At 36.3% G+C, this 26,703-nt stretch overlaps 1 protein-coding gene across 1 annotated transcript in view; it reads right to left on the bottom strand.

Moving 5' to 3' along the window:
* Nucleotides 1–26,703, bottom strand: part of ADAMTS6 (ADAM metallopeptidase with thrombospondin type 1 motif 6) — a 159,598-nt gene that overhangs the window by 47,679 nt on the left and 85,216 nt on the right. Inside the window, exons 11-14 of the mRNA XM_055791488.1 lie at nucleotides 26,491–26,632; nucleotides 14,236–14,343; nucleotides 7,571–7,716; nucleotides 5,270–5,333 (exon numbers count right to left, since the gene is read on the bottom strand). Of these exons, the coding sequence (XP_055647463.1) occupies nucleotides 5,270–5,333; nucleotides 7,571–7,716; nucleotides 14,236–14,343; nucleotides 26,491–26,632 (460 nt within the window). The remainder of the gene's footprint in view (nucleotides 1–5,269; nucleotides 5,334–7,570; nucleotides 7,717–14,235; nucleotides 14,344–26,490; nucleotides 26,633–26,703) is intronic.

The following is a 26,703-nucleotide window of genomic DNA, read 5'->3' as shown; positions in this document are numbered from 1 at the left end:
GATGGCTTAGGGGAGAACTTGTGACCATGAAGATGGAGACTACCTCCTTACAAGGAGTCACATAGAAAAGACAAGAGGTAATGGGTACAAGTTACTCCTGGGGAGATTCCGATTGGGCACCAGAGGAAAAATTTTTACCATGAGAACAATCATTGCAATAAGCTCCTCAGGGAAGTGATGGATTCCCTAAGATTGGACACTTTTAAGATTCAGCTGGAGAGGGTGCTAAGCCATCTTGTCTAGAACATGCTTTGGCCAAGAAAGATGGGCCCAGATGATCACTGAAGTCCCTTCACCTGGCGTCCTATAAGTCTGAAAACTATAGGTACAGAAATGCAAAACTATTACTGCAAGATAAACTACAATATGCATTTACAAAATGTCAGCTTTTTGCACTGTATCTTTGTGTATTTACTCTCTTCCCAAGGTAAATGTGCAGTAACTGCTTCTCTTTACTGGGTAATCTATTTCTCTTTTTTCATGCAGTTATAGTACATGGATAATTCTTGTCAAGCAACAGGCTGCTTGTGTTTCCAAATGCTCTTTAAGACTGCAAATCATGAGGTAGGAATCTAACAAATGTACAAGAATTTAAAATCATGCCTAAAGGTCCTGAGAAGAAAATAATGAAATAATTAAATTTTTGAGTGTAAAAAAAGCATTGACTTAATGAAAACAAAAAATTTTAAGACTGAAGCAAAAATAAATTGTCTAAAGAGTGTTAACGAATCATTGAACCAACATTGACATGATACCAAACATCTTATCTCACAGAAATCTGTTTTATCTTGGAGCTTAAAGTCAGGCAGACTTCACTATTTGAACTCACTGTGTCTCCTATTAACAAAGGGCTATACTACACCTCACAGAAGATGATAAACATGGCCAGAAGGGTGACAGTTAAAACTCGGACTGTTCAAAGATACAGCTCCTCACATGAATGCATGTAAGAAAAAATAGTCTTGAAAATATTAGAATTACAAAAGCAACAAACAATACCTGTGAATGTATGCACAGTGGAAGGAACCAACAAAAAACATTTGCCTACATTCTACTAAGACAAAAGTCTGAAGAACAAGATTCTTTAAATGGTATGTATACACTCATGCTTTTATGTAGATAAACCATTCACAGAACTTGTAAGCAAAATATGTTTTTTACTGTATGTAAAAAATTAGGAGGCTTTTACAGTTTTAGACGTGTATTAAATCATGCATCACATCCTACACATTTTAAATCAGATGAGTTACTTTGAGTAATTATGTGTCTAGCAATTCTATTAGCATTTTGTATTTTTTTTTTAAATTAAACATTTTTGTTGGAAAAATACTGGTATTTTTGTTAGAGATAGTGTGGGTTGTGGTAGAAAATAAGTTTCTGATGACTGTGCTCTTTCTACAATCCCTTTTGTTTCCAGAACTCATTAGGTAATGTTCTTTTCTGCTGATCTCAACGTTTAGCAGATGCCTTTTGAATTAAGAAGTCATATATGGCTTTGGAAGTGCTTGATGAGAAATATGCTTAGTAGGAGTGTGTGTGCTGTTTCCAAAGAATTAAAGTGATCAAAAGAAAGGACAACAGAATGAACTCATCTTTGAAAGAAAAATGAAGTAAAAGATATATTAATCTTTTTTTTTTTTGTTTATGAATAGTAGGAGCTTTAGGGAGTGCTACATTGAAAATTACAGATGGACGATGAATGTTGACACTGCAAAATAAACTTCAACAGAAAAGATGTACAAACAACATATTTATTCATCAAAACAATGACAGATTTGCAAGATTTGCATGCTCTTAATGCTTACATAAATCAAACATACCATTCCATTAAAAATTTCAAGCACTAAGGAGTATCATAAATCTTGAAACAAAATCTACTAATCTCAGCAGTTCTTACCTATGTAGAGCCCTAAAAATTACTATGAAAGAAATAGACTCCAACCATCAAAACCATTAAAGCAGTAAATTTAAACTTCTGTAATTACCAATATGTTTTTGCAATGGAAAACCATCCCCAAAAAAACACGCTAAAAAAATGATTCACTATCATAGTGTAAGAAGGGCATTTCCAAATTGCCTGGCCAAAGTCTGCAATTGTTCAAGATTTTTTTTAAGACCTAGACAACAAAATGTTGTTTCCTTTCCACTATGTTGTTTAAATTATTAAAATCAGAGTATAGGAAGGGAATGAACACTTCAGAATCGAAGACTATAATTTCAAAAGATTTTGATAAATTGGAGCAGCGGTTTGAAATAAAGGAATGGATGCAAATTACTACACTTGAGTAGGAACAATCAACTGTCCAAGCAGAAACTAAGGAAACAATTCCTAAACAGCAGCCCTTAAGAAAGGGATTTGGACATTATGGATCAACACAGACTAAATACATAGTCACTCCTTGTAATAAAAATGAACACAGTACTGAAATAAATGGAATCCCACCACTAAGATGACAGACTATGTTCAAAGTTATACTTACCTCTGACAGGCCTCAGCTAGAATCCTGTGCAGAGGTTTGGGCACCACGCTTCAAGATGTGTACTACTGGGATCCCAAAGGCTTTGAACACAGAGACTGTCTAGTGTAAAGAAGACTGAGACATGATAGTAGGCTGCAAACACAGGAAAGGCTCCCACAGAAAGAATATTATCAGCTGTCTCCCTGCTGGTGAAGGAGTAAGTGAGGGTCTTAAAGGATCAGCAAACATACGCTGTGTTTTATGAAAACCATCCTGACTGTAAGGATATGGTAGAATCCTTGGATGGGAGGTATTTCAAAACAGATCAGCTTCTTAACCATCAGTTAAGAATGGTTTAATAACAATTGATTTTGCCCTTGAGCCACGGAATAGCCTGAACGGCCGCCTCAGACATCTCACAGAGGTTCCTTCTGTGACCCTGCAGGCCTCCTCTCAGCAATAAACAAAGAAAGAAAAAGAGAAGCAAAACCAGCTAAGAATAAAACTGTCTGAAAAGTGTCTGACAATAATAGAACATATCCTACCAGCATTTCAATGGTATCACTAAGTAGCTAAGGTATGACTGTTAATAATAAAGCATTAAAAAATTGTTGTTTATTTGTGAGGAAGCAGGATTACGTATTATGCAAACCTCCTTGTATACTAGTTAGCATGGCAGAAGCTAAATAATATCTACTGAAGATAAACATTTTAAATAAAAATGCCTGGACAATTACCTCACAGAAGTCCTCAAAAGAGTAAATGGAGGAGGGCTCCTGTGTGCCAATGTGAATTTTGTAACAAATCTTAAGACTGTATGATCAAACTGGAACAGTACTAACGCAAAAAGGTCATTATTTGAAAAGGACAAACAGAATATGCTAGGTTATAATTTGCCTGATATCAAGACCAAATAAACAGAAAAGTTTGCAGAGACTTGACTGATACAGGTTTAAAAGAAAGATAAATAATAATACAAATCAGTATTTTGTATAAGAATAGGTTCTATCAACTAAAACTTTTTAGAATCCCTAGTTAAATTAAAAAGATAATGGAATATGCCAAGGTTTTGGTAAGGCACTTAACTAGTACACAACATCCTGATTAAAAAAAAAAAAAAAAGCAGAAATGAACCTGTAATAGTTCTGTAAAACATACATTAAATTTATTAAGAATTTACTGACAGATTTCAACAGACAGGTTTCAGTGAGGAATCATCAATTACTTGGTGAATTAAAAGGTGGATTTCCTATCAATTCTAAGAATAAGAAACACACTCAATGTCACTCAACATTTTCCTTTGTGATTTGGAACTATGAAATCATTCCGTGCTTATGAACTCTTCAAATTAAAAAAAGACTATTGGAGGGAAAATAAAGAGAAAGGTGAATTAATTACAGTGGATCATCTGAGAAGCTGGATCCACTCAAATGAAAACTGCATAAAGACAGCCAAGCACAAAAACACACGTCTACAGAAAAAAGTACGACTGTCAAAGTTTCAGAATGGTCCACTGCAATTTGGAAGCTTGTATGACTGGAAAATTTTTACAGCTCCTACTGGACAAGCAGCTTAGCTTCAGCTGCTCTTACAACAGTGGCCAGAAGGCCTAACACATTTCTTGGCTGTGTGAACAGAGCAGCTGTGATTAGTAGTAAGAACGTAATTTCTAATTTGGAAATTTGTAATACTGCCTAATAATGAGAATAGCCTCCATGGAGAAATTTGCAGAACTAATACTTATAATAATTAGTAATCATCATAAAAACAATGATATTTTTTTTTATTTTTTTTTTTTTTAAAAGGAATCTGCATATTAACCCTTGTATTTTTTCCTGAAATACATCAAAAGATAAACAGGTAAATCAACACCTTTAGGTACAGATTCTCCCACTGTTATGAACCTTCTTGAATTAAGAAGAAAATTAAGAAATATTGGAAGCTAAAATAATATGACAGCCTATTTATGTTTGTAGCTCTATTAACTGGTAAAATTACTAGTGAAATTATTGGTGTTGACTTTTTTCTGGTTCTCTTTTTAACTTACTTGAATTTGTAATTTAGGTTCACGATTTGATTTTACACATTTATAGTCTGTCCCATCCCCTTAGTGGTAGTTCATTATTTGATGGGTACAGTTCTAAAGTAAAACTGCATGATCATTCTGGTAATACAAGAACCAACAGATACCTAATGGCAAAACAGCAGGTTTAAAACACACCAAAAGAAACACATTTTCATAGCACGTGTAAGAGGATTGTGTAACACATTAGCACTTGAAGTAATGAAGGTATAAGAAAAGAGTAAGAGCATTTAAATGTGGATTCATAGAGGATAATCCCATATGTGGCACTTAACGAAGTATAGATACGATATGGAGCTCAAGAAATCTTTAGACACCCAGCTTCTGGAAAGTCATACAGTATATCCATGAAAAAGTCATGCCTAGGCATTATAAGAGTTTGTAATTTTTCCCTATTGGCTGCTACTGGGAGACGAGACACTGGGCTAGACAGACTTTTGCTCTGATCTGGAATGCCCCTTGTTCACCTTTAACATAGATGCTCAAGTTGAACTCACTCCAGGCCTTAATGTGAAGGCACCAGCTGGGCATCACACTGAGACAGGGATCCTAACATTTAGCAAAACACATAGAGTGCCTAAAACATAGATGTGCACTAAAGGACTGTTCGCCAATAAAATGCAGAATGCACAGTTTTCTGAACTGGGAGAAAAAATGCACCCATTGCTGCTAAAACGAAAACCAGACAAGTTGATTAAACTTTTACAGTGGAACAAAATTTACTTACATCGGTATTACAGGAGCGATACCGCTTCCTTTCTCCAAGACAATATTTGCCTCCACCTGAAGGCCTGGAAAAACATATTTTATGTGTTAGTATATGTATTAGTCAAAACACAAGTTCATAAGCGATACTAATGCATTACTAATATAAATACTTCAAGACATATACATTATATAAATAAAAGTACATGGGAGCTTTAAGGTGAGATTTTAAAATATTTAATTTAATAAGAATTACAGCATTGACTTGAATTAGATCAGATACAAAACAATAGTGGGCACTTAAAAATTGTCACTCATCTAGTATTAATCTAGTTTGCATACATTTCAAGCAACACAATTTCATTGTATTTTGAACACAATAAAAAGCCATTGTTTTAAATTATTTGCTTGCTCTGTAAAACTAATGAGAATTGTGTAAACAACGTATGTGATATTTCTTTTTTTAATCTTCTCATGTTACACTTGAAAATACAACAAAATGAAGAAATACTGCCCGCTAAATACTGGAGCCAGCGAAGACTGCATTTTTTAGCTCAAGAATCCGATTCCGATTTGAATTAAGCAGTATTAAATCTGAGGAAACTCCAGAGTAAGCAGGTTTCTATTAGTGTGAATAAGACACTGGCTCTTAAATTCCCAAACTCTTCAAAAGCCTTATCTATCTTCCAACAGAGGTCAAATAATGAATTAACATTGACTCAAATGGAAGATTAATCAGACATCAGCTATTTGGCTCATAACCTGAAAGCAGAAAGGAAAAACACTTGATGTTTGTTTAATTTTTTATAATAAAGAAATGAAAAAATTAACTAAAAAGAAAATCAATATTATTTTCCACATTACAGATATTTAACCAGGCAACATTGCCCTTGAACCAAAAGGAATTTTTTTCTTAATGAAGACATGCCCCCCCCAAATGCATTTACTGGCTGTACTGTCAAGCATTTAATATGTAAGCACTTTTCAGCATACCAACCCATATACACGTTGACAGTAGTTAAAAAACCCTTAAAGAATCACTTACTCTCCAAACAAACATTTCACTAGCATTTTTACCTACTGCTGTGAAAAAAATAATTAATGCATTATTCTCTCAGTAACACAATCTGACATGTTATCGATGCATATGGATAATTTTTGCCTTTTAAGCCATTCAGTAAGTTGTGCTGTTTGCCAGATTTGATACGTTATTGTTAATGACAGGAGATGAACAGACCACCTTAAGCAGTAGTAATGTGACATTATGGTGTCTGTCCTGCAGAGCACAGTGGAAAGCTGATGTACAGCCTGGCCTGTAAAGAACCTAAGTCTACAGAGACGAGAAGATAAGAAAAAAGTGACAAAAGCCACAAAATGGAATTTCATTAAAAGAAGAAAAAAGCTTAACATTTTCAAGAAAAAGTGGTCTTAAGAACTAATAGTTGTGATGGAAAAAGTGATTACAGGACATGATAAGAACAAAGTATGAAGTAATAAAACTATCCTTCTGCCATGACCTATAGCTGTGATGAGGTATCCAGACCATGGCAAGCAGCAACAGAGAAAAGCAGTGATTCATTTAGCAAAGAATGGGAACAGAAATAAGCAAATATTCCTCATCTATGAAGTGCTAGTGACAGAGAAAGGAGCACTTACCTGACAGACCTTCTCTGAACAGTGCTCAGGACACTGGAAAGCAGACAGGTGACAAGACCAGTACAGATACACACAACTGATCAAGCTGTAGTGGAGAAGTTGGCCCATCTTGAAAGAGAGTAGATGGACCAACAGGGAGTAGTGGCAAGGAGAGAAGATGCTGAATTGTTTTAAGAGTCAGTTGGGAAGTACAGCTGAGTGTTGGACATGACAGCATATAAATGTATTGTATGCCACATAATATACTATGGTTTATATGTAAGCAGTTGTATGTAAAAGCTTGGAAATATTGATTTTTTACTAATTAACTGGCAATAGTTATTCTATATCATAGACAAGCATTAGAGGACTTAATATCTTACATGTCTTAAGAAAGGAACCTGTCTAAGGCATAATTTAAATATATTTTGCACGAACAGCAAATTACAGAAGGAAATCCATTATAGTTACTGCTAAATATAAATCCAGCTATCTTACCTTGTACAAGATACATTAAAATGTTAGAAGTACGTCTAGTGAACTTCTCCTGTTTAAGTTTTTCTGTCTGCTATTTTGAAGAAAAATGTTGGCAAACTAGCAAAACATTTTTACAGATAACATAAACTACGGGTTTGAATAATTTCCATATGTGTCTTTTTATTGGCTCCGGCTTACTTTAGCTACTTACGCTGGACTGTCACAGTGTCTTATAGACGAGGAGACTCCTCCCCCGCAGGTCCTGCTGCACTCTCCCCATATTGACCACGGACCCCAACCCCCATCTATGCTCTGGGGCCAAGTGCCAAAAGGTACGCACTCTCCCTGATAACACCACTGAAAGATTTCACAAAAAAACACAAAATTAGCTTCCAGGCTGACAGTTATCAGGACAGAAAAATATAAGGGTCAGACAATGACCAATTATAGGCATTAGTATTCCCCGTACAGATAACGAGACTAATATTTTACTTTTTCTAGCCATGTTTAGACATTGGTGAGGGTGTGTGTGATTTGTTAATTGTCTTCACTAAGTCCTGAATTATAGGTCCCTAACACACACCAGAAGTTAAAAGCAAGCTAAAAATAAAGATTTTCTTTTTTCTTCATATATCCTCCCTAATGTTTCACGTTAAAGGAACTGCAAGTTGCTTACATTGTTTTAAACACTAAGATTAATTTCTAAGATTAGTTTAGAAATCCACTTAGGATTCATGTAGGGACTTCATTATGCAAAATGAAAAATCCCCACAATGGTATTTTTAAGTACTCCCTCAGGTTTTGAAGAAGAAAATCTGGACAAAGTTACAATGGAAGAAGAAGTTGTTGCAGTACTTCATTTATACTAACACTACAGACATAATAAAAGTAGTGCCAAAGCATTAGACATGGTACCGAAAAGCATTATACAATAGTGACTGGCCACTCGTTCAGGGACAGAAAGTTACTGTTACTTTGGAACATACAAAATTACAGACATCTTGCGCAAATGGCTAATTGTTAAAGTAAGTTTGTAATTTCCTGAGCCAGAAACCTTTTTTAAACCCTTCAGAAATAATACTGGAGCCCACAGTTTGATCCACATTCTGGTGTCTACTGCATCACTGAGAATCTGGAATAGCTCAGTTAAATAACCCTTTAGTGCCTTTTATAGGCTTAAGAGACAGAAGACATGGACAGACAGACATATCCCTGTCCACCCTTAAGCAAATAGAAAGTTGACTTCATAACAATAGGCAGCAAAGCCATGTTTTCTCTTCTCCTGAGTCCTAAGGCTCACCTAAAGCCTCAGTCCCAGTGATGTAGGACATACATAAACAAATAAATATAGCCGTTCATAATGACCTGAATTCCTCTAGATTTTTCTGAAAGCAACTGAAAAGAGAATTTAACCTTCAGTCATTACTGAGAAAAAAAAAACCAAACAAAGAATTAACAGGAGTTCAATATGAACATGGATTATACAGTGTCAAAGAAAATTAAAAAAAAACCCTTATTTTTTTATTAGAAATATAATTTTTAATAAAAAGTACTTATAGACTGTAAAACATGTCAGAGTCTAAGCGTGTACCTCTCAGGAATGTACATTAAAATGGGGTCTAGCAGAAGATGTACCTGCCCATGGTAGTGGGGTTGGAACTAGGTGATTTTTAAGGTCCCTTCCAACCCAAGCCACTCTATGATTCTATGACCAATATTAAAATGTGTAGCTTATCATCCGTAAATGTGCCTAGATACAACATACTTTTGCACACACACACATATGCTAGCATCCAACATATTTCCTTATTACATTATTCCCTTTTTATATCCACATTAATAAGTGAAGCCTGTAGCACTATTTTTCTAGCCACATTCATTCCAGTTTCTTCTCTCAAAACATTTTGATCCTCCATGACCTGTTTTTTCTCTGTATATGCTGTACCTGTTTTAAAACACTGCTGTCATAATCCAGCGCATTTCTGTTTATAAGCCTCATCCAGTTAGAGAAACAAAAAATAAGCATTAATGTATCTACAGAATAGATAAACCAGACTATTTTAAATCTCAAGTTCAAAATGCATTGCCTTTTCTACCAAAGTCTGGCCAGGTCAGAGTTCTCCTCCTAGCAGCCCATGTGGTGCTGCATTTTAGGATTGTGACCAGCTAAAACACTGATGTTTTAGCTATTGCTGAACAGCGTGTACACCACCAAGGCTTTCTCAGTTTCTCAACCTGCCACCCAAGTGAGCAGGCTGTGGGTGGGCAAGAGGAGGGACAGCTGACCCCAACTGACCAAAGGGATATTCCATACTCTGTAACATCATGCTCAGCAGTAAAACTTGGGGTGGGGGTGTTTCCAAATAGCCACTGCTTGGAGATTGGCTGGGCAACTGTCTGCTGGTGGGAGGGAGTGTGTGATTGCCTTTGATGTCTTGCTGGTTTTTTCTTTGTTTTCCTTTCACTTACTAGACTAACTCGGCCCATGAGTTCTTCTCACTTTTGCCCTTCTGATTCTCTCCCCCCTCCCTGGAGAGGCAGTGAGTGAGCAGCTGCATGGGGGCCCTGCCGCTGAATGGGGTCAACTCACTGCAACCTTCTTCAGACAAAAAAGAACCCAGACACGTGTTTCCCGTGGAGCTGTACTGAGGAAAGGAAGGTTTATCCCTCTCAAAGTTCTGAATTTACAAAGCGGTGGTTTATGCCAACGAGTAGGCATCCATCAGAGGAACAAAAGCTTTATATGGAGATTCTCTTAAAATCCAGACTATCACTGACTGTCTGCGTAACACATAACACCATCTGTATAGTGAACTCACATTTTTAGGTAGTACAGATATATCCACATGGCACAGTGTTTTGCAATGCCTCTAATAGTGCAATTACGATGGAGAATAAGTGTTTTTGTGAGTTACACATGAGGAATTAAAATGTTCTCATTTTCTTCTCATTATAGTGATAAATAATAATGATTTTATTAACTAAAGACAATAATCTCCTTGCAGCATTCTATTGAAGATGCAACACAAGTACATGAACAGTTAACTAATGCTGAAGTCAAAAACTAAAAATTAAAACGTTTCTAACAGTAAAAATGTATGCCAATAGTTTAATTGAAAATACACTATATGTATTACAAATGTCAAAATCAAAGTTAAGAAAGGAAAGACAGAGTTACAAGTTAAATGCACAAGAATATCATATGTGTAAAACAGAATATGCAAACCATCCTAGTTCTATACTATCACAACTGCATACCATAGGCAGGTGCATTTTACCTGCTTTCTTTTCCAAAACTGTGTAAAATCCCTGTACTCTGAATTTACTCTGTCATGCAAACATTGTCTTCAACATTCACATAGCCCCCTGTAAAAATTCGTTAAATTCTCCTCTAGTGAATTTAAATTTGAGGGCATACTGCTCACTTCAGTGTCTCCTCTTAATTTTTTAGTGAAATTTTATCTTACACCAGAAGTCAGTGATGCATAGGATCTCTGTCAGAGTAATTCAGAATGACCAAAATCTTTATTTTTTTCTAATGGGACTACAGAGATATGCTTCCTCCACAAATTACAGCAACATCATCTACTATGATAACATAAGGGCTATTGAGTAAACAGTATATGAAGAAACAAGAGAAGGTGACAGCTATATTAAAAGAACAATCCTTCATGAAAGGTTTAAAACTGAAATGTTAATTCTTCTCTAACACCAATAAATAAGATAAATAATTTTCACTTAATTCAACTAGAAAGACAGGGGCGATGCATTTGCTTATGTATAAATGTACAAAAAACTGTGAATAATGTAAGCAGTCTCAAATTTTTCTTATAAAGATATTAACAATAAAATAAACCACAGTATTACAGCACATTTGAGATCACTTATGTAAGTGTTGGCTATTTAACAGAACTAAGATTTACAATAGTATACTTTTATAAAACTCACTAGGGAAGTGCTCTAATATTGAGGAAAAATGATTGCATCTTTTGTAAGGATGGGAAAAGATTAGTTCAATTTTAACAATGGATTTTCAATCACTGCTTCTACAATTGTTTTGCAAGAAAACTTCATGTCCAAAAATAACTTAAATTTACCTTATCTTAATTTCCAGTAATAACTTATATCATCGCACAATATAGCTATTTAAACTGTCCTTTCAGCACACTCTTTCTACTATTTGCACGTCTGCCCCACATTTACATCCCTAGCATGGATCTAAACAATGAAGTTAGAAAAGGTTACTTTTTTAATTACTTTAAATTCAAAGACAGAATAAACATTCCTATCAGTTTTGTCTTATCATTTTATATGCATCAGAATCCTTTCAAAAACCTATCAGTTAGTCTACCTTCACGAACACATCTCTGGGCATACCAGAGAGAAACTTCATGTATATTTAAAATTATTATTATAAATTAGTAAAAAGTGTACCTTTTTGAACCCAGCCGAAACGTAAAACCCTTCACCAAAGCATGAACATATTAAAGCTTCAAAACAGAACAGATGTACAAGTTCCATCAGTAGCAAGAAACCACTCTATTCTCTTTCCCTGTATGCAGAAAACAGCTGAGTAACTTTTATGGAAAACACTCTAACAACCTTCAGGCGTAGACAGACATCTACTGTGGAAAATTTCAACCCAAAGAGTTAAAAGTTTGGCAGGTTTATATAAGCAACTGAAAGAAGGTTTTATAATAGAGTGTTAGGCCAATTTAATTACAGAAAACCCTCCCAACACTGCCAATAAGATGCTAATGCGCATTGCACCAAATTTTGCTTTGAGTTGAGTTAATAGCTACACTGAATTTACATTAGTGTAACTAAATGCAGAAATTGACCCTCCAAATATGATTAAATACTCTGAGATCTTGTTAGGCCTTTAGAGCAGAGAATGTAATTTATTACATATTTGGACAGAGCCCAGCAAAACAGGGCCTAATTTGGTTGTGGCCTTTAGGCGTGACTGCAATATAAATGTAGTAGTAGTTGTAGTAGTAGTAGTAATAATCATAATAATAATAAAGTGTTATAGAATTGTAACCTATTATTTTCTCCTTAGCATGTGGTAAAGAGAACGACATATTTGGAAAGAGCTCGTGTTTTCTGGTTTTTTGCTATCAGGAACTAATAATTTACAGGAACCTTTGAAGCTGCAGTTTACAGATACAGCTCTCTGCTGTTAACAGGCACGAACAGTTTACCTTTGTAAAACAGTACAGATTCTCTCATTTCCCTCTAAAACCTAATGATAGAACAAGATACTGATGACTGGAAAAAGACATTTTGTAGACAGCAAACCAATTAAAGCCTCTGGCAAGTGGACACAGCAACATTGTCTTAAAGCATCTCAACTTGTTCACCGTAGTCCCATGGTTTAAAAAATATAAATTGAGGTAAATTGCTCCTTGTCATTGACAAGGAGCGGTGGTTCCAAAATAAACCTAGACTGTTGATTTAAGAGTAGAGCTTCTAACATTTACTGTTACTTTAATAAAAGGTAACATTTTTGGTAGAATGCGAAGGTCTCTATTTTCATTGGCTAACTCTAAGCACTCTATTTTTTTTAAATGACCCCTTCTTCAATGAATTTATTTAACATGGTTTACCAATATTTCCAAACTCAGCATGGAAAAGCCATCAGAATGATGCTAGGTCATGAGCCCTGAATGAAGCCGTCAACAAGCATTAATAAACTGTGACAGCTGCCCAAAAGCTTTCATTCTTTCTGTTTAAACATCAGACTGAAAGTCAAAATGCAGTGTAATCTTTGTTGAAACTAGCCTAGCTAGCCTGGCAAAAGTCAGAATGAGAATAGATGTCAGCAATCACTGTTAGGAAAAAATTCAATTTGGAGCAGTAAATTTTATGAACAGATGCAGAACTTTCGAACAGATACTAGATACTGTTTAATATAATAAGGTCTCTTCACTTTGTACGAACATAAAATATATTATTTGGGGGGGGAAAAAGGCATATAGAATTCACTTTTTCCCCAGTACCTGTCTTGCAACTTAATAATTTTGAAAAAATTTCTATCCTCTTTAAGACCTGAATAGATCTTGCCTTGTAATTGAGAAATGCTCTTTTACTATTCTTAATCTAAAACTAAGTTTCAGAACTTTGTCTGAGACCACTGCTATACAGACATTGTTTTAAAATCAGAATACACATGTTCAGCCACATACAGTAGCACTAGACTTATCTATTGCAGCATTCACTTTCTGTATTTTTCTGTTAGGTAGAAAAGTTTATCAGACTGCACGGCAAAATCCTTTAAAGCTGAACAGTTATGCAAGTATAACTGAATATTATAAGAATAATCCACAGGCAGAACAGAAAGGTCACTGGGAAATATGGCTTTTAGAAAACTCTTTTATTAAGGCAACATTTTTTCTTTACGTTTTTATGGTTCAGCTTGTACCTGAAGGATTTTTTTTAAAAAAAAAAAATCTTCTAACAAAATGACAGAATTCAGGCTCTAGATTTATGTTACACATTTTCAAAGTCCATGCCAGACCTAAAGTTATAACAGTCCTCTATGGAAGAGTGCTATATAATTTAATAAACATTAAACTAAAGAGTTTTTACAAAAATTACTCAAAAAATATGCTAAGTGTACACAACAGTTTTGGGTTTTTTCAATCCAGGCTATAGATTTTTATAGCAAGCACAAATGTTTTATTAAATTATATATATAAAATAATTGTGAAAAAATTCTGTGGGATACCTCCAATTAAGATGCAAACATATTCTGAAATATCTCTTTTTTTGAAGTCTTATGTTGCTTCTAAGTACTTTAATTTTCTTGTCCTCTCTTCCTGTAGTCTTTAAACAATAAATTGCTTCTTCAAACAATAAATTATTTGTACTTACCCCCTTTTCAATGCTCCCTGTTTGGCAAAGAGTACCTTCAGCTGCTGGAATGCTGTTGGTAACACAACGGTTACTTTTGCTGAGGCACCAGAGCTCTCTACACACTTCCTAGGAAAGAAGGCAGAAGCAAGTTGATGAGAATAAAAGCCTAAAATTGCTTTCAGTCCTCATACACCCACGTATACACAAATTTGTTTTGAACAGAGACTATTAAGAAGTAGGCTGCAGAGATAAATCTATACACGGCTGTGAAATATTCTGGAGCCAATTCAGAGTCACCACATTTTACCCAAGAATATTCTGCCAAAAAAATGTATTTCTGGAAGCATCAAACTGTAGGCTACAAGAATGCGTTTTTCACACCTGCCATGCAAGTCATGTTTTATAGATGCTTTTTCTTGATTAGTGCTAATACTGGGATTAATTTGTTTTAGTGTTGCTATAAAAGCAGTCTTCAGATGCTCTGTAGTATCTCCATTACTGTCATTATCTGCCTCAGAAATGCATGGTAAAAGGATACTATTGATTTTGAAATATAAACCAGCAACAATTATTTTTGTTTCCTTTAGTTAAAGCCAAATTTCTGAGCTCAGATTACTTGCACTTCTCTTCTGTAACACTCGCTGAAAAAGTACATGCATATTTAGTGCTAACTGAGGTATGTACTAAAATATTTCCTTTAGGCTTTTTGATTTGTGGGTGGTATTTCATATATGATTTAGCCTAACCTGTTTCCCTGTGTTGTCATTGTTAAGCAAATACAGGTTTTCAAATAATCTTTTTTCCTACCATATTTTGTTGTTTGGTTTTGCACATTTAAATTAAGCCAGTTCTGCTGACATGGGAGATTCATTGTTAAAACTATCTAAGGTTGAAATTCATAATGTGGGCATGATCCAAAGTTGGCTGCACACTGGAAATCTTCATACTTGCTTCAGTTGCACTTGGATTCAGGTATGCATGCAGAATGGAAGCAAAAGTGGTTTGCTTCTACAGTAAATTACTTACATGATAATCTTTCTTGTGTTACTTAAGAGTGTCTGTGCAAGAGCTCACCACCTGCTTGTATATATTTTCTAAGTATTTTTTAAAATTTGCAAGATACTCAGATCTTTAAAATTACCATATAGTTATTATTATTTTGCTTTATTTAATTGCTGCTTGAAATCATATCTTAGAATTAATCCTTGCAGAGATTCTATGGCTGAACCTTGGCACGAAGAGCAAAAAGGAAAAGACAGTGTAAGTAAATTAAAGTTAATATGTGGCCCCACCCCGAAGTTCATTGTTTCTCTGAGGAAATGAATGAGTACCTAGTGTCTAGGCTATCTTATTTATACATATCAATAGGAACAACTGTTAAATTTAACACTAAGATTCAAGTTTCTTGCAAAATCCATATATACAATCCATATACAAATGGATTTATTTATACATTATTCACTAGCAGCTGACGTACAAGCTTTTCTCAAATAATGCAAAATTATTTTCCAAGTTTAAAATCAGCTGGTGCTGTTCTTGCAGGCCTATTAATACACTGTATTTAAAGTTTCATTATTGGTACAAGCAAAGCATCTTTTTAAAATCCATTAAAAATATACCATATTATAATGGTTTGACATTATAAGGAATAAGTAATGATGGTTTCTGCAGTTTCCATCTAATTTGTGACTATCAGGCCTAAACTATTTTTGTCCTGTTTGGTGGGTGGCTCTGTGAAAGCTTAAGGGAATTGTTGAGTCTCTGTTTAGGAGAAATACTGCTGCTTGTAAAAGAATACCCACTTACAACATAGAACTCTTGCTTTTCAGATTAGAATTATTCTTTGAAGAAATGCAAACAGTTTTATTTACTTAAACCTCTGAATAAAACACTTGCTTTTGCAACTCAGCTGAGAAAATTTTCAGATTAAGATACACAATTGCAAATAAACACACAATTTAAAACATCAAGGAGGGAAAGAACAAAAAGTACATCACAAAGATTCTTGAAAAAGTCTAACTAGATTACTAATTCCACAGTATGAGGTGCTGCTGTCATAATTCTGCCTTATTTACTTTTCCATTTATTACTTTCATTTTGTCAAGCAAAATTAGTGTAATTAACTTGCTCGTGTTTCATGTGTGGTTTACATTGTCAAATTATAAGCGTCAGACTGTGACACTTCTACTTGTGACCTTATGTTTATTTGGCATCTGATCAAGTTCAAATACTTAAATTAGCGGCTGTGTTGTCACTGAAGTTTCGTTCAATGTTCTGAAAAGCCAAAAATTCAATTACCATGAAGAAACAAAGATTTCAACCATTCTAATATAGGCAAATGCAAAAAATCAGATCTGGATAACAGTCTGGAATTTAAAAACAACTACATTTCAAGGCAGTTTGAATCCAGAGTTCTGGTTTGTGCTCCAGAGTTTACATGCAGAATTTCACTTCTGATACGCCTACACAAGCATGCCATCTATATATTAACATATATGGGAAGTAATAATTGAAACATGTATTTCATTGTCAGGCTAACATATCCACAAATGAGAGTATTTAACAATTTCTTTCTGATAGGATTCTTTCTCTGTACTCCAGCTTCTTCATGGCACTAGACTCCTCCAAATTCACTGACTAGCATCACCCAGACACCTTAATTTCAAACAAATAATCAGCTGAACTGTGTGAATTAATAGATACAGCACTCCAAAACTATTTTAGCCATTCATCTGTTTGCAGGATGATTGTAAGCATGTTAGCTCACCTCCCTACTCCATAAAATGTGAAAAATATTTCCCTTCTTCCTAAATTGCTTTGGGAGATAGAATAAAAAGCACTGCATCAAACCCAGATATTATTACCCACACAGTCTGGTAGTTTTTATTCAGACCTTAATTTCAGCAGAAGTTTGCTTAAGTAAATCCCTAATGACAAAATGAAAGTTTCTGACAAAATGAAATGACTGTGGGCTGTATCACACTATTAATATTTGAGAAAAAACCTCTGTTTAAATCAGAAAGGAGTTCTGTTTGAGACATACAATATCCCAAAATCAACAGAATATTTCCTTACAGAAACTATGCAAAAACCAGAGGATTTATTAACTAAAATAACACAGTCTATTAATTTGTAGAAGTAATTCATATTAAAAACTATAAATTAAAGTATTTTTATAATTTCTCTTACATCTAGCCACACTTATTTAAGAAGCTGTTTATCGTCCCTTGCTGTTTTGCATTTGAAAGAAAGAGTAGAATCTGAAGTACATTCTCGATTACCCTGTACTTGAAGTTAAAAATAACATGAACGTTAATTTGAAAACAAATAAGATACCTAAAAAGAAATGGAAATTCCATCTGTGCTGTTGTTTCATTAAATGAAAATGGAATTATACCAGGTACTACTATGGCTATGTCTTCTTTATTTTCAGCTGATTTTATAAAGTTAACAGAGAAACTCTGACCAAGGTGCATAAAGCTTTCTGTTCTCCAGCTCAGCCCTACAGCTGGTACTACCTTAGTTTCATAGCTACTGATTTGAGCTATTTCCTTACTACCACCATTCTATCTGTAACATCTCTTAAGCAACTGATTTTAATAAGCCAGCCTTAAAAACATGAGGAACTGCCCCGGAAAGGTCAGGCATAAAGTAACTAGTAGAAAGTATACTGTTTTTTTTCACACACTAACAACCACACATGCATGCACGCACACCCACCCACCCACAACTACCCATCAACATAAGGTGACCCTTTAGGGGTAGCTTTTTTTCACTGGCGGACAGAGGATGAAGCTAACATATTTTTTGCCAACATTGTATTTGGGTGAATAATTTACTGAAACCAAGAGAAAGAAGCATAACCTGAAAATCATTCAGTGACCTCAAAGTCAGTCTCCAAATGTGTGGATTTAATAACTACTAATTTCTAAAGCAAACATGTGAAAGTGTTTTAAAAATCCAGGAAACATAAACTGAAGCTGAGGCCTTTCACAAGATCAAGACAAGATAGATGACAACCTGTAACGGTGTATCTTAGGGCTCCATGACTTCAGTTTGGAATTCGGATGCTTGTATTTGCAGTAAATTAAACAAAGCTGAACCCATCTAGAGAAAAAAAACAGCAAATCAAATTATCTTCCTTTTGCCTAAGTGTTATCAATGATGGAGCCTCCTTCTGTTTTGTCATGCAGAGTTACATATAGGCATTTCAAATTATGTAACATCTAAGCATCCTATATCATAATCATCATAAATGGTAACAATACAGCACAATCAAAACTCAGTAATATGAGCAAAGACTAAATTGCTGTGCTGTTCTTAATGTTCTCAACACTAATGAAAGCCTCCAACAAAAGTTAGCAGTTTTGCCCATAATATTAAAAAAAAAAAAAAAAAAGATGGTGAAATACATTCACAATGCATATTAAACTATGGTAATTTGGGAGTTCCATTTTTTCTTCATATCATTTTAAAATGTTAATTAGGATTTTGTTACTTCAGCACATTTTATCTATAATATGCTGCACCTCTTGATGAGCATTTGCCAAAATAGAGCATAAAAATAATTAGCTTGAATTGTAATTTACAATTCAGACCTGAAAAGCATCAACCTAGAGTATTTTCAGCCTCACTGCTGAAATACTGCTGGCAACAGTTAAAACTAGACTATAATTATGGGTGAGCTTGAGAAGGGTCAAAGTTTAGTTCAGATAAGCACCCAAAAGTTACCATTTTAGTGCTCCACTACCTAATGCTCATTAAGTGGTGCAGCATGTTATGAATCACAACATGCTGAAAGAATGTGAAATAGAATCTAAAGCTTAAGTCGTGCTTTTGTATTATGATACCAATATTCTTTCCTAAATATTGGGTGCTTATGTGAACCTTACGGAAACTACAGAAGCCCCACAAGGTCAATCACCTCCAAGTAGCATCCTCCCTTTCAGACACATACAACCTATCCCATCTGTAGTCAAACCATACTCCAATACCTGGAACCTCATTACTGCTTCTACTGTCATCTCATGCGCTCCTCCTGCTTTAATCACTAGCTTCACCTTGCACATTTTCAAGCAGCCTTCATAAGATCCAGGCACATTGGTGTTATGCCTGTGTCTCTTGTGAAAGAGAGAGAAAGAGAAGGGGAGGTGGCGGGAAGATATAGGGGGAGAGAGAGAGAAGGAGGGGGGAGAAAGGGTAAGGGGAATGGAGGAAGGGGGCTGGAAAAGGAAAAGGGGGGGGGCGGAAAAGAGAACAGAAAAGGTGGGCAGAAAAGGGAAAGGGAGTCGGGAAAGGGAAAGGGAGTCGGGAAAGGGAGTCGGGAAAGGGAGTCGGGAAAGGGAGTCGGGAAAGGGAGTCGGGAAAGGGAGTCGGGAAAGGGAGTCGGGAAAGGGCGTCGGGAAAGGGCGTCGGGAAAGGCAAAGGGCGTCGGGAAAGGGAGTCAGGAAAGGCAAAGGGCGTCGGGAAAGGGAGTCAGGAAAGGCAAAGGGCGTCGCGAAAGGCAAAGGGAAAGGCAAAGGGAAAGGCAAAGGGAAAGGCAAAGGGAAAGGCAAAGGGAAAGGCAAAGGGAAAGGCAAAGGGAGTCGGGAAAGGGAGTCGGGAAAGGGAGTCGGGAAAGGGAGTCGGGAAAGGGAGGAAAAGGAAAGGGAGTCGGGAAAGGGAGGAAAAGGAAAGGGAGTCGGGAAAGGGAGGAAAAGGAAAGGGAGTCGGGAAAGGGAGGAAAAGGAAAGGGAGTCGGGAAAGGGAGGAAAGGGAGTCCGGAAAGGCAGGAAAGGGAGTCCGGAAAGGCAGGAAAGGGAGTCGGGAAAGGCAAAGGGAGTCGGGAAAGGCAAAGGGAGTCGGGAAAGGCAAAGGGAGTCGGGAAAGGCAAAGGGAGTCGGGAAAGGCAAAGGGAGTCGGGAAAGGCAAAGGGAGTCGGGAAAGGCAAAGGGAGTCGGGAAAGGGAGGAAAGGGAAAGGGAGGAAAGGGAAAGGGAGGAAAGGGAAAGGGAGGAAAGGGAAAGGGAGGAAAGGGAAAGGGAGGAAAGGGAAAGGGAGGAAAGGGAAAGGGAGGAAAGGGAAAGGGAGGAAAGGGAAAGGGAGGAAAAGGAAAGGGAGGAAAAGGAAAAGGAAAGGGAGGAAAAGGAAAAGGAAAGGGAGGAAAAGGAAAAGGAAAGGGAGGAAAAGGAAAGGGAAAGGGAGGAAAAGGAAAGGGAAAGGGAGGAAAAGGAAAGGGAAAGGGAGGAAAAGGAAAGGGAAAGGGAGGAAAAGGAAAGGGAAAGGGAGGAAAGGGAGGAAAGGGAAAGGGAGGAAAGGGAGGAAAGGGAAAGGGAGGAAAGGGAGGAAAGGGAAAGGGAGGAAAGGGAGGAAAGGGAAAGGGAGGAAAGGGAGGAAAGGGAAAGGGAGGAAAGGGAGGAAAGGGAAAGGGAGGAAAGGGAGGAAAGGGAAAGGGAGGAAAGGGAGGAAAGGGAAAGGGAGGAAAGGGAGGAAAGGGAAAGGGAGGAAAGGGAGGAAAGGGAAAGGGAGGAAAGGGAGGAAAGGGAAAGGGAGGAAAGGGAGGAAAGGGAAAGGGAGGAAAGGGAGGAAAGGGAGGAAAGGGAAAGGGAGGAAAGGGAGGAAAGGGAAAGGGAGGAAAGGGAGGAAAGGGAAAGGGAGGAAAGGGAGGAAAGGGAAAGGGAGGAAAGGGAGGAAAGGGAGGAAAGGGAAAGGGAGGAAAGGGAGGAAAGGGAAAGGGAGGAAAGGGAAAGGGAGTGGGAGTGGGAGTGGAAAAGGAAAGACAGGTGGGGAGAGAGAGAAGAAGGGTCTGGAGACAAGATAGCCCTAGCAAAGAAGAAAGGAAGAAAGGGGACTACAGGAACTTGTTACAAAAAAGATACAAAAAGGATGTAAAACTACTTCAGGATTCAGAAACAGGAAAACTTCCACAATTTCTCTTGGCTATACCGATCTTAATCTTAAAAAAAGAAGAGGGAACAAAACTCACTTTTAAGAATAAAAGTGAAAATGTTTCAAATGTTCTTAATTACAGCATGATCCTGTAACTGCTTACACAAGAAAAGCTTGAAACTTTATCATTCTAAATGCAAAAGGCCTGCACAATAGTGGTGACAGGTTTTGCACTTGACTGGCAAGACCTTATGAAATAAAAAAATAATGGAAAGGTTGCTAAAAATGAAAAGAGTATACCACCAGGATCTTAAATTCCTCTCTTTGCCTACACATACTTTAATACCAACTTGTGAGCAATGTAATATAAATCCATTTGATCAAACTACTTACGCTCTGTTAACAAACACCACGTATAAAGTGACTTAGCCATGGTATGACATATGAAGCTTTGGGGAAAAAAAGTCACTTTTCAGTGAGTTGCTAAGTACTATGTACAGATTCAACTGAATACACAACTATAGTCACAGTATCAACAAGTGAGGGAACAAGAGGGAACCAGTAGTTTTACTGCAAAGATACACCAGTGGCTTCACTGCCTTTCCTTCTGAAAAAACAGCTTCCAGGCTCTGCTTCTACCTTCCTATAAAAACCCAACATCAAGCTCAATATCCCTCTTTATTTAATTGGAGTAAATCACATCAGTGTGTCACGAAGAAAGTGACAGTTTAATTCACCAACATTAAAGTTTGTATCACCTGATTACAAGGGTCAATTCTAATTCAGGGTATTTTGCCCTAAAAGAAATACTGTAGAACTATTGTGTATAGTAATTTATGCACTTTCCTGGATTTGAAAGTTAGCTGATCAATACTATTTTGTTTTGGTCATTACTAACTAATTCAGTTAAACTATTCCATCTCTGAATTGGCATGAAGGAAACCAGAGAGCAATGAAGGTATGACAACTGCATGTTCTTCCACTTCTGTAGTCGACACTTTCCTAGCAATTAATGCTAATTAACTTTATGGTCACCATAACTCATTAAAAACTTCCCAGAGACAACTAATGCAAGGGAGCTATTGAACACCAGGAGGGCTTCTTAATCTGAGAATATCTTCATTCTGCCTGTTTACAAGCGGTAAGTTCTATCATAGCTTGAACTCTCATCTGTCCTCCAAAATGCACTCAGAAAATGTGAATAAAAACTGTTATTTCAGTTTAAAGCTATTTTCATTGGCAAACTAACTGAAGAACTTACTTGCAAAGATAACACCATAACAAAGAGCACTACCTATCATCAGTTAAAATACACAACCCAATGTGTTAAACTCCAGTGTGAAACACAATGAGTGGTCCTGATGATTTCAGTGAAGCCATGTATGCAAAGGAAAAGAGTTTGTCACCTCTTCCCCATACTCAAAATATTTAGTGACACCGATGATGGTGGAAAAGCATAAAATGTGAAAAAATATACCAAAGAATTGTGAGGCACTATCTCTGATATGCATGCCAGCAGCCAACAGCTTCACAGATCATAAAACACACCACAGCAATATTAGCCATACGCATAAAGTATTAACTGCTATTAAAATGTCTGAGGTTTTAGCCTCTGTCCTAAAAATGAGAGGACCAGTTCTAAGGCAAAGCATTATTTTGAACCACAAAATCCGTAAGTTACAGTCACGTATTTTCAGGTATTATTTAAACTCATAAAACAAGACTGGAATTTGTTCCTGAGTTAACCCAGAGACAGCCAAATGCCAAATGTTATTAGGCCGATGCTCAAAGGTTTAGGAGGTAAGGAGTCAATGAAAAAAGTTCTCCTTACACTCACCTAAACAAAGGGAAAGAAAAAGGTTCTGAACTACCAGGGGAACTGGCATACGAACCGAGCAAAGAGCAGAGACAAAGCTGACAATCAGTAGAAGAGAATTCACACTGCACCACCCTAGAAGTTGTAGCATATCTAGTAGTTAGATAAATGAACCAGAACGAGCTCCAGTTATTCCTGATAGCCTCAAAATCTCCCACTGTAGTGAATCCAACAAGATACCTGAAAGCATGTGTTGTCTTCAGGGAAAAGTTATGTTTCAGTATTATATGGTGAAATTTCCACCATTACAATTTGGCTCACTCAAAGTCATAAATTTAACATTCTCCTGAATCTGAAAGTGTAACTTAAAAATGAAATATTTTAAGTAATTTGAGACATTGTCTCTCAATTCTTTATTCAAAGTATCTATTTCTTCACTTAAATTCTCCAAAATTGCCCCTGTATCATAAATGGTGGAAAGTACAGAATAAAGAACAATGCACATGTAACATTAGAAGGATCACTGTTTACTATCTAACATGTAGTTTTAATTTTTCAGCTTAAAGAGCTAAAGCATCTCTTTGAATTCTTCTTTACTTATTGTGCTGAACAATACAGGGAAATCTGACCAATAGCCACAATACTTTTGCTGGAACAGTTCTGTCCCTAAGTGACTGAACAGTTTAATTAGGTCTAGTACTTAACATAGTATCAAAACAAATCTACCAAAGAGCTCCTTTTAAGGACAAACTGGCTCCTTGACAGTAAACACAGAAAGGCAGAAACTTGCAGCCCCTTTAGTACTTTAGTTCTGATACCTTAATTGTTCCAACACCTCTCCATGTATTTAACTTTGAGTTCCTAGATGAGAAAGGCTTCAGTTACTTAAATGTGAAAAACTCTCTGCAGGATTAGGACATGATCTATGATCAAAAGAAACAAAAAGTTTAAAACACACATACAGAGAGAATGGATGAAGAAATAGGGTAGAAAAGTCAACAAACACATCAACATTAAAGATAGATGGTTGAAAGAGGTAATTTTTCACACGTTTAGTAAAATATTACACAGAATTCCAAAGTAGAAAGAATCTGAAGATTTTCCAAGTTACATTGAAAACATCAACCATTTCAACCAAAAATCCCAACAGCTCCATCAGAGCCCAAAGACTTGTAACTTTTTGGCCTTTGAGAGTTTGACTGTTTCTCTTGTCATGTCTCACCATCACAAATCAGTAAAGAACATGAGCAACAGGCAAAGGCAAGCAATTTTCTCTGAGATTTCCCTTTGGTTTAGAATTTATTTCCGAGTCACTAAATCACATGTTGGAAAACCCGCCCTACCCCTTTTTTACCATGCACTTCAAATAAAAAGGGCTAAAAGAAGTGCTGTACAAAAGTTAGTACACAAACTACATCCACCGTTAATTGGGGATTTTTATTGGTTTTCCATCCATAGCTGCACATGTGTCTGTAAGAGTAAGATCAATGAACTATTAATGGCATCTTCATGTGAACAGTACATCAAATAGGAATACCCAAAGCACTGCTTATTTTTGAAAATGGAAAGGCTGAGCGGAGTATTCAGCTTGGCTTCTCCTGGTATTTAGATCTAGTTCCACTACTCAGTTCTAGAAACCATATTATATATGAATAGGTCTTTCTTGTGTGGGTATTTCCCATTTGCGTTACCAGCTTCCAAAGACTTTTTTTTTACCCTTTCAAAATTATCACTTGAAAACTGTATCATCATAATCATCATGACAATATTTTCAGAGCATTATGGCCATGGAGGATAACACTTTCAAATGCAGATGCTATTTTAAATGCATACAGTTTCTTAAAGTGGGTATTACCGAACTTCTGCAATAACCTGTTATATTAATATATGCAGTCTGAATCTATCTATTAAAAACGGGGGGGGGGGGGGGGCGGGTCTGAGACAAGTAAGTTATGCTTCCATTGATGGCACACTGATGGAACACAACATACTACATCAGAGGACTGGTAATGTCACACAAAGACGTAACTTTTTAACTATTGCCTCAATTAAGTGTCAACCTCTTCTTTGTAACTATAAGGGAATCCCAACAAAAACTTTACAACAAAAAGAAAGTAGGCAGAAAGCCAAGATTACCTACACATCTTCATTACTTCCAATTGTTTGTTGTTTAGAAACTAGCTTAAGAAAGGAAGTGTATCGTGCAGCATGATCATCACAACAATGATTACATAGTTTTAAACAGTATTTGAAAAAAATAACATACATGGGGAAAAGCCAGGTTTTGCACATTATTAACTTTCCAGTTTAATTTAAAATGCATTATATCTCCAAAGGCTGTGCTATAAATGATGGAATTAAATACCTGCAGATTTCCTTAGTCTGAAAATAAAAGAGTACATGTGGTGAGAATTTTTAAGAAAAAAATAAATTAAAAAAAGGTATAACTTAGAGGTAGTGACAGGAAACAAGGCTTTTAAAGAACAGCAGTGGGAAGTGAGAACTTAAGAGGAACAATAAAGGCTGAAAGAGGTTTGATGAGGGATCAGGAGTAGAAGACCCAGTGAGCTACACAGCCAGCTACATACAGCTTTTAAATCCTCTGCACAATGCAATCTGCCAAAGAGGCATCCCACGAATAATACTGTATTTATCACCCCAGGGATATTAAAAATGGACTTTCTTTGTAGCTAGCCTTTAGAGAAGTAAATAGAAGTTCAATGATTACACTGTTTTATTGGAATAACCTAAAAATTAAAATATTATTAAAACTTTTTACTTTTAAACCACTAGATATGTTTTCAAGGTTTATTTAATTTAGCCTCAGCTTATTTTTTGAAAACAAGTACAGCAGAACATATCCTTTTACTACATACTTTGGTCTGTAACATTTTAAGTAAATATTTACAAATTTATTGCATATAGGCCCAAGTGTGCAAGTTCTACTGTAAATTTATTTACCTCAACTATTGCACACTGGTACTTCCAGCCAAAGGTTTGTTACTATCTAGCTAGTCAGTATTCTATTCAGCTATCTAACTTCATGTTCCTCTGTTCCCTTAACCACATCCCATCTTTCCAAAAAGAGATCTGAACAATGTAAGAAACTATATGCTCCATGTCAGAAAAAAACCCCAAAAAAACATCCCCCCCCCCCAAGACCTGACAAATCAATACAAGTACAAAAGTAATTTAAAAAATTCAAAAGTAAAAGCCAATACAAAGATTTCATGTTTCAAGACTAATGCAACATGAACCTAACCTCATTTAACTGAAATCTGGGAAAACTGTGTAGTACACTTTACAAGGAGCAGGATCAAGTTTCTGGGCTCCTTTTTTTCCCCTAAAATTAAAGAATGCTTTCCCCAGCTCATTGTTACACACATATTTTGGTGTACAGTACATACAAATGACTCAAGCAAAAGATGCAGCATAAGGATTAAAATTTACCCTTTGCTTATGTATGATGGCACCAGGCATGCTATTGGAAATCTGTAACCCACTACTGCATCTAACTAAAGATTTATGTTATAAAGGAATATATACACATGACTAAGCAGAACACTCAGCATAAGGATTAAGACTTCTTACCCCATATTTACATTGGCGGGATGTTGCTCCATACTGGAAGCGACACTGTTCATCAGCATCATACACCTGACCTGGGGCCACAGCTGGATAAAGAAAGTCACGCTTGGGAGGCTCATTATCAAGGCAAGTACCACGGCCCGAACTGTTCAACATAAAGGACCAAATCAATTAGGAATTCTACTGACTGTAAATCACAGTAACGATATCATGTAT

The sequence above is a fragment of the Falco peregrinus genome, chromosome Z (genome assembly GCF_023634155.1).
Source record: "Falco peregrinus isolate bFalPer1 chromosome Z, bFalPer1.pri, whole genome shotgun sequence".
NCBI lineage: Eukaryota > Metazoa > Chordata > Aves > Falconiformes > Falconidae > Falco > Falco peregrinus.
The sequence above is the reverse complement of the archived record's forward strand: the minus strand, read 5'-3'. Positions and strand labels throughout refer to the sequence as shown.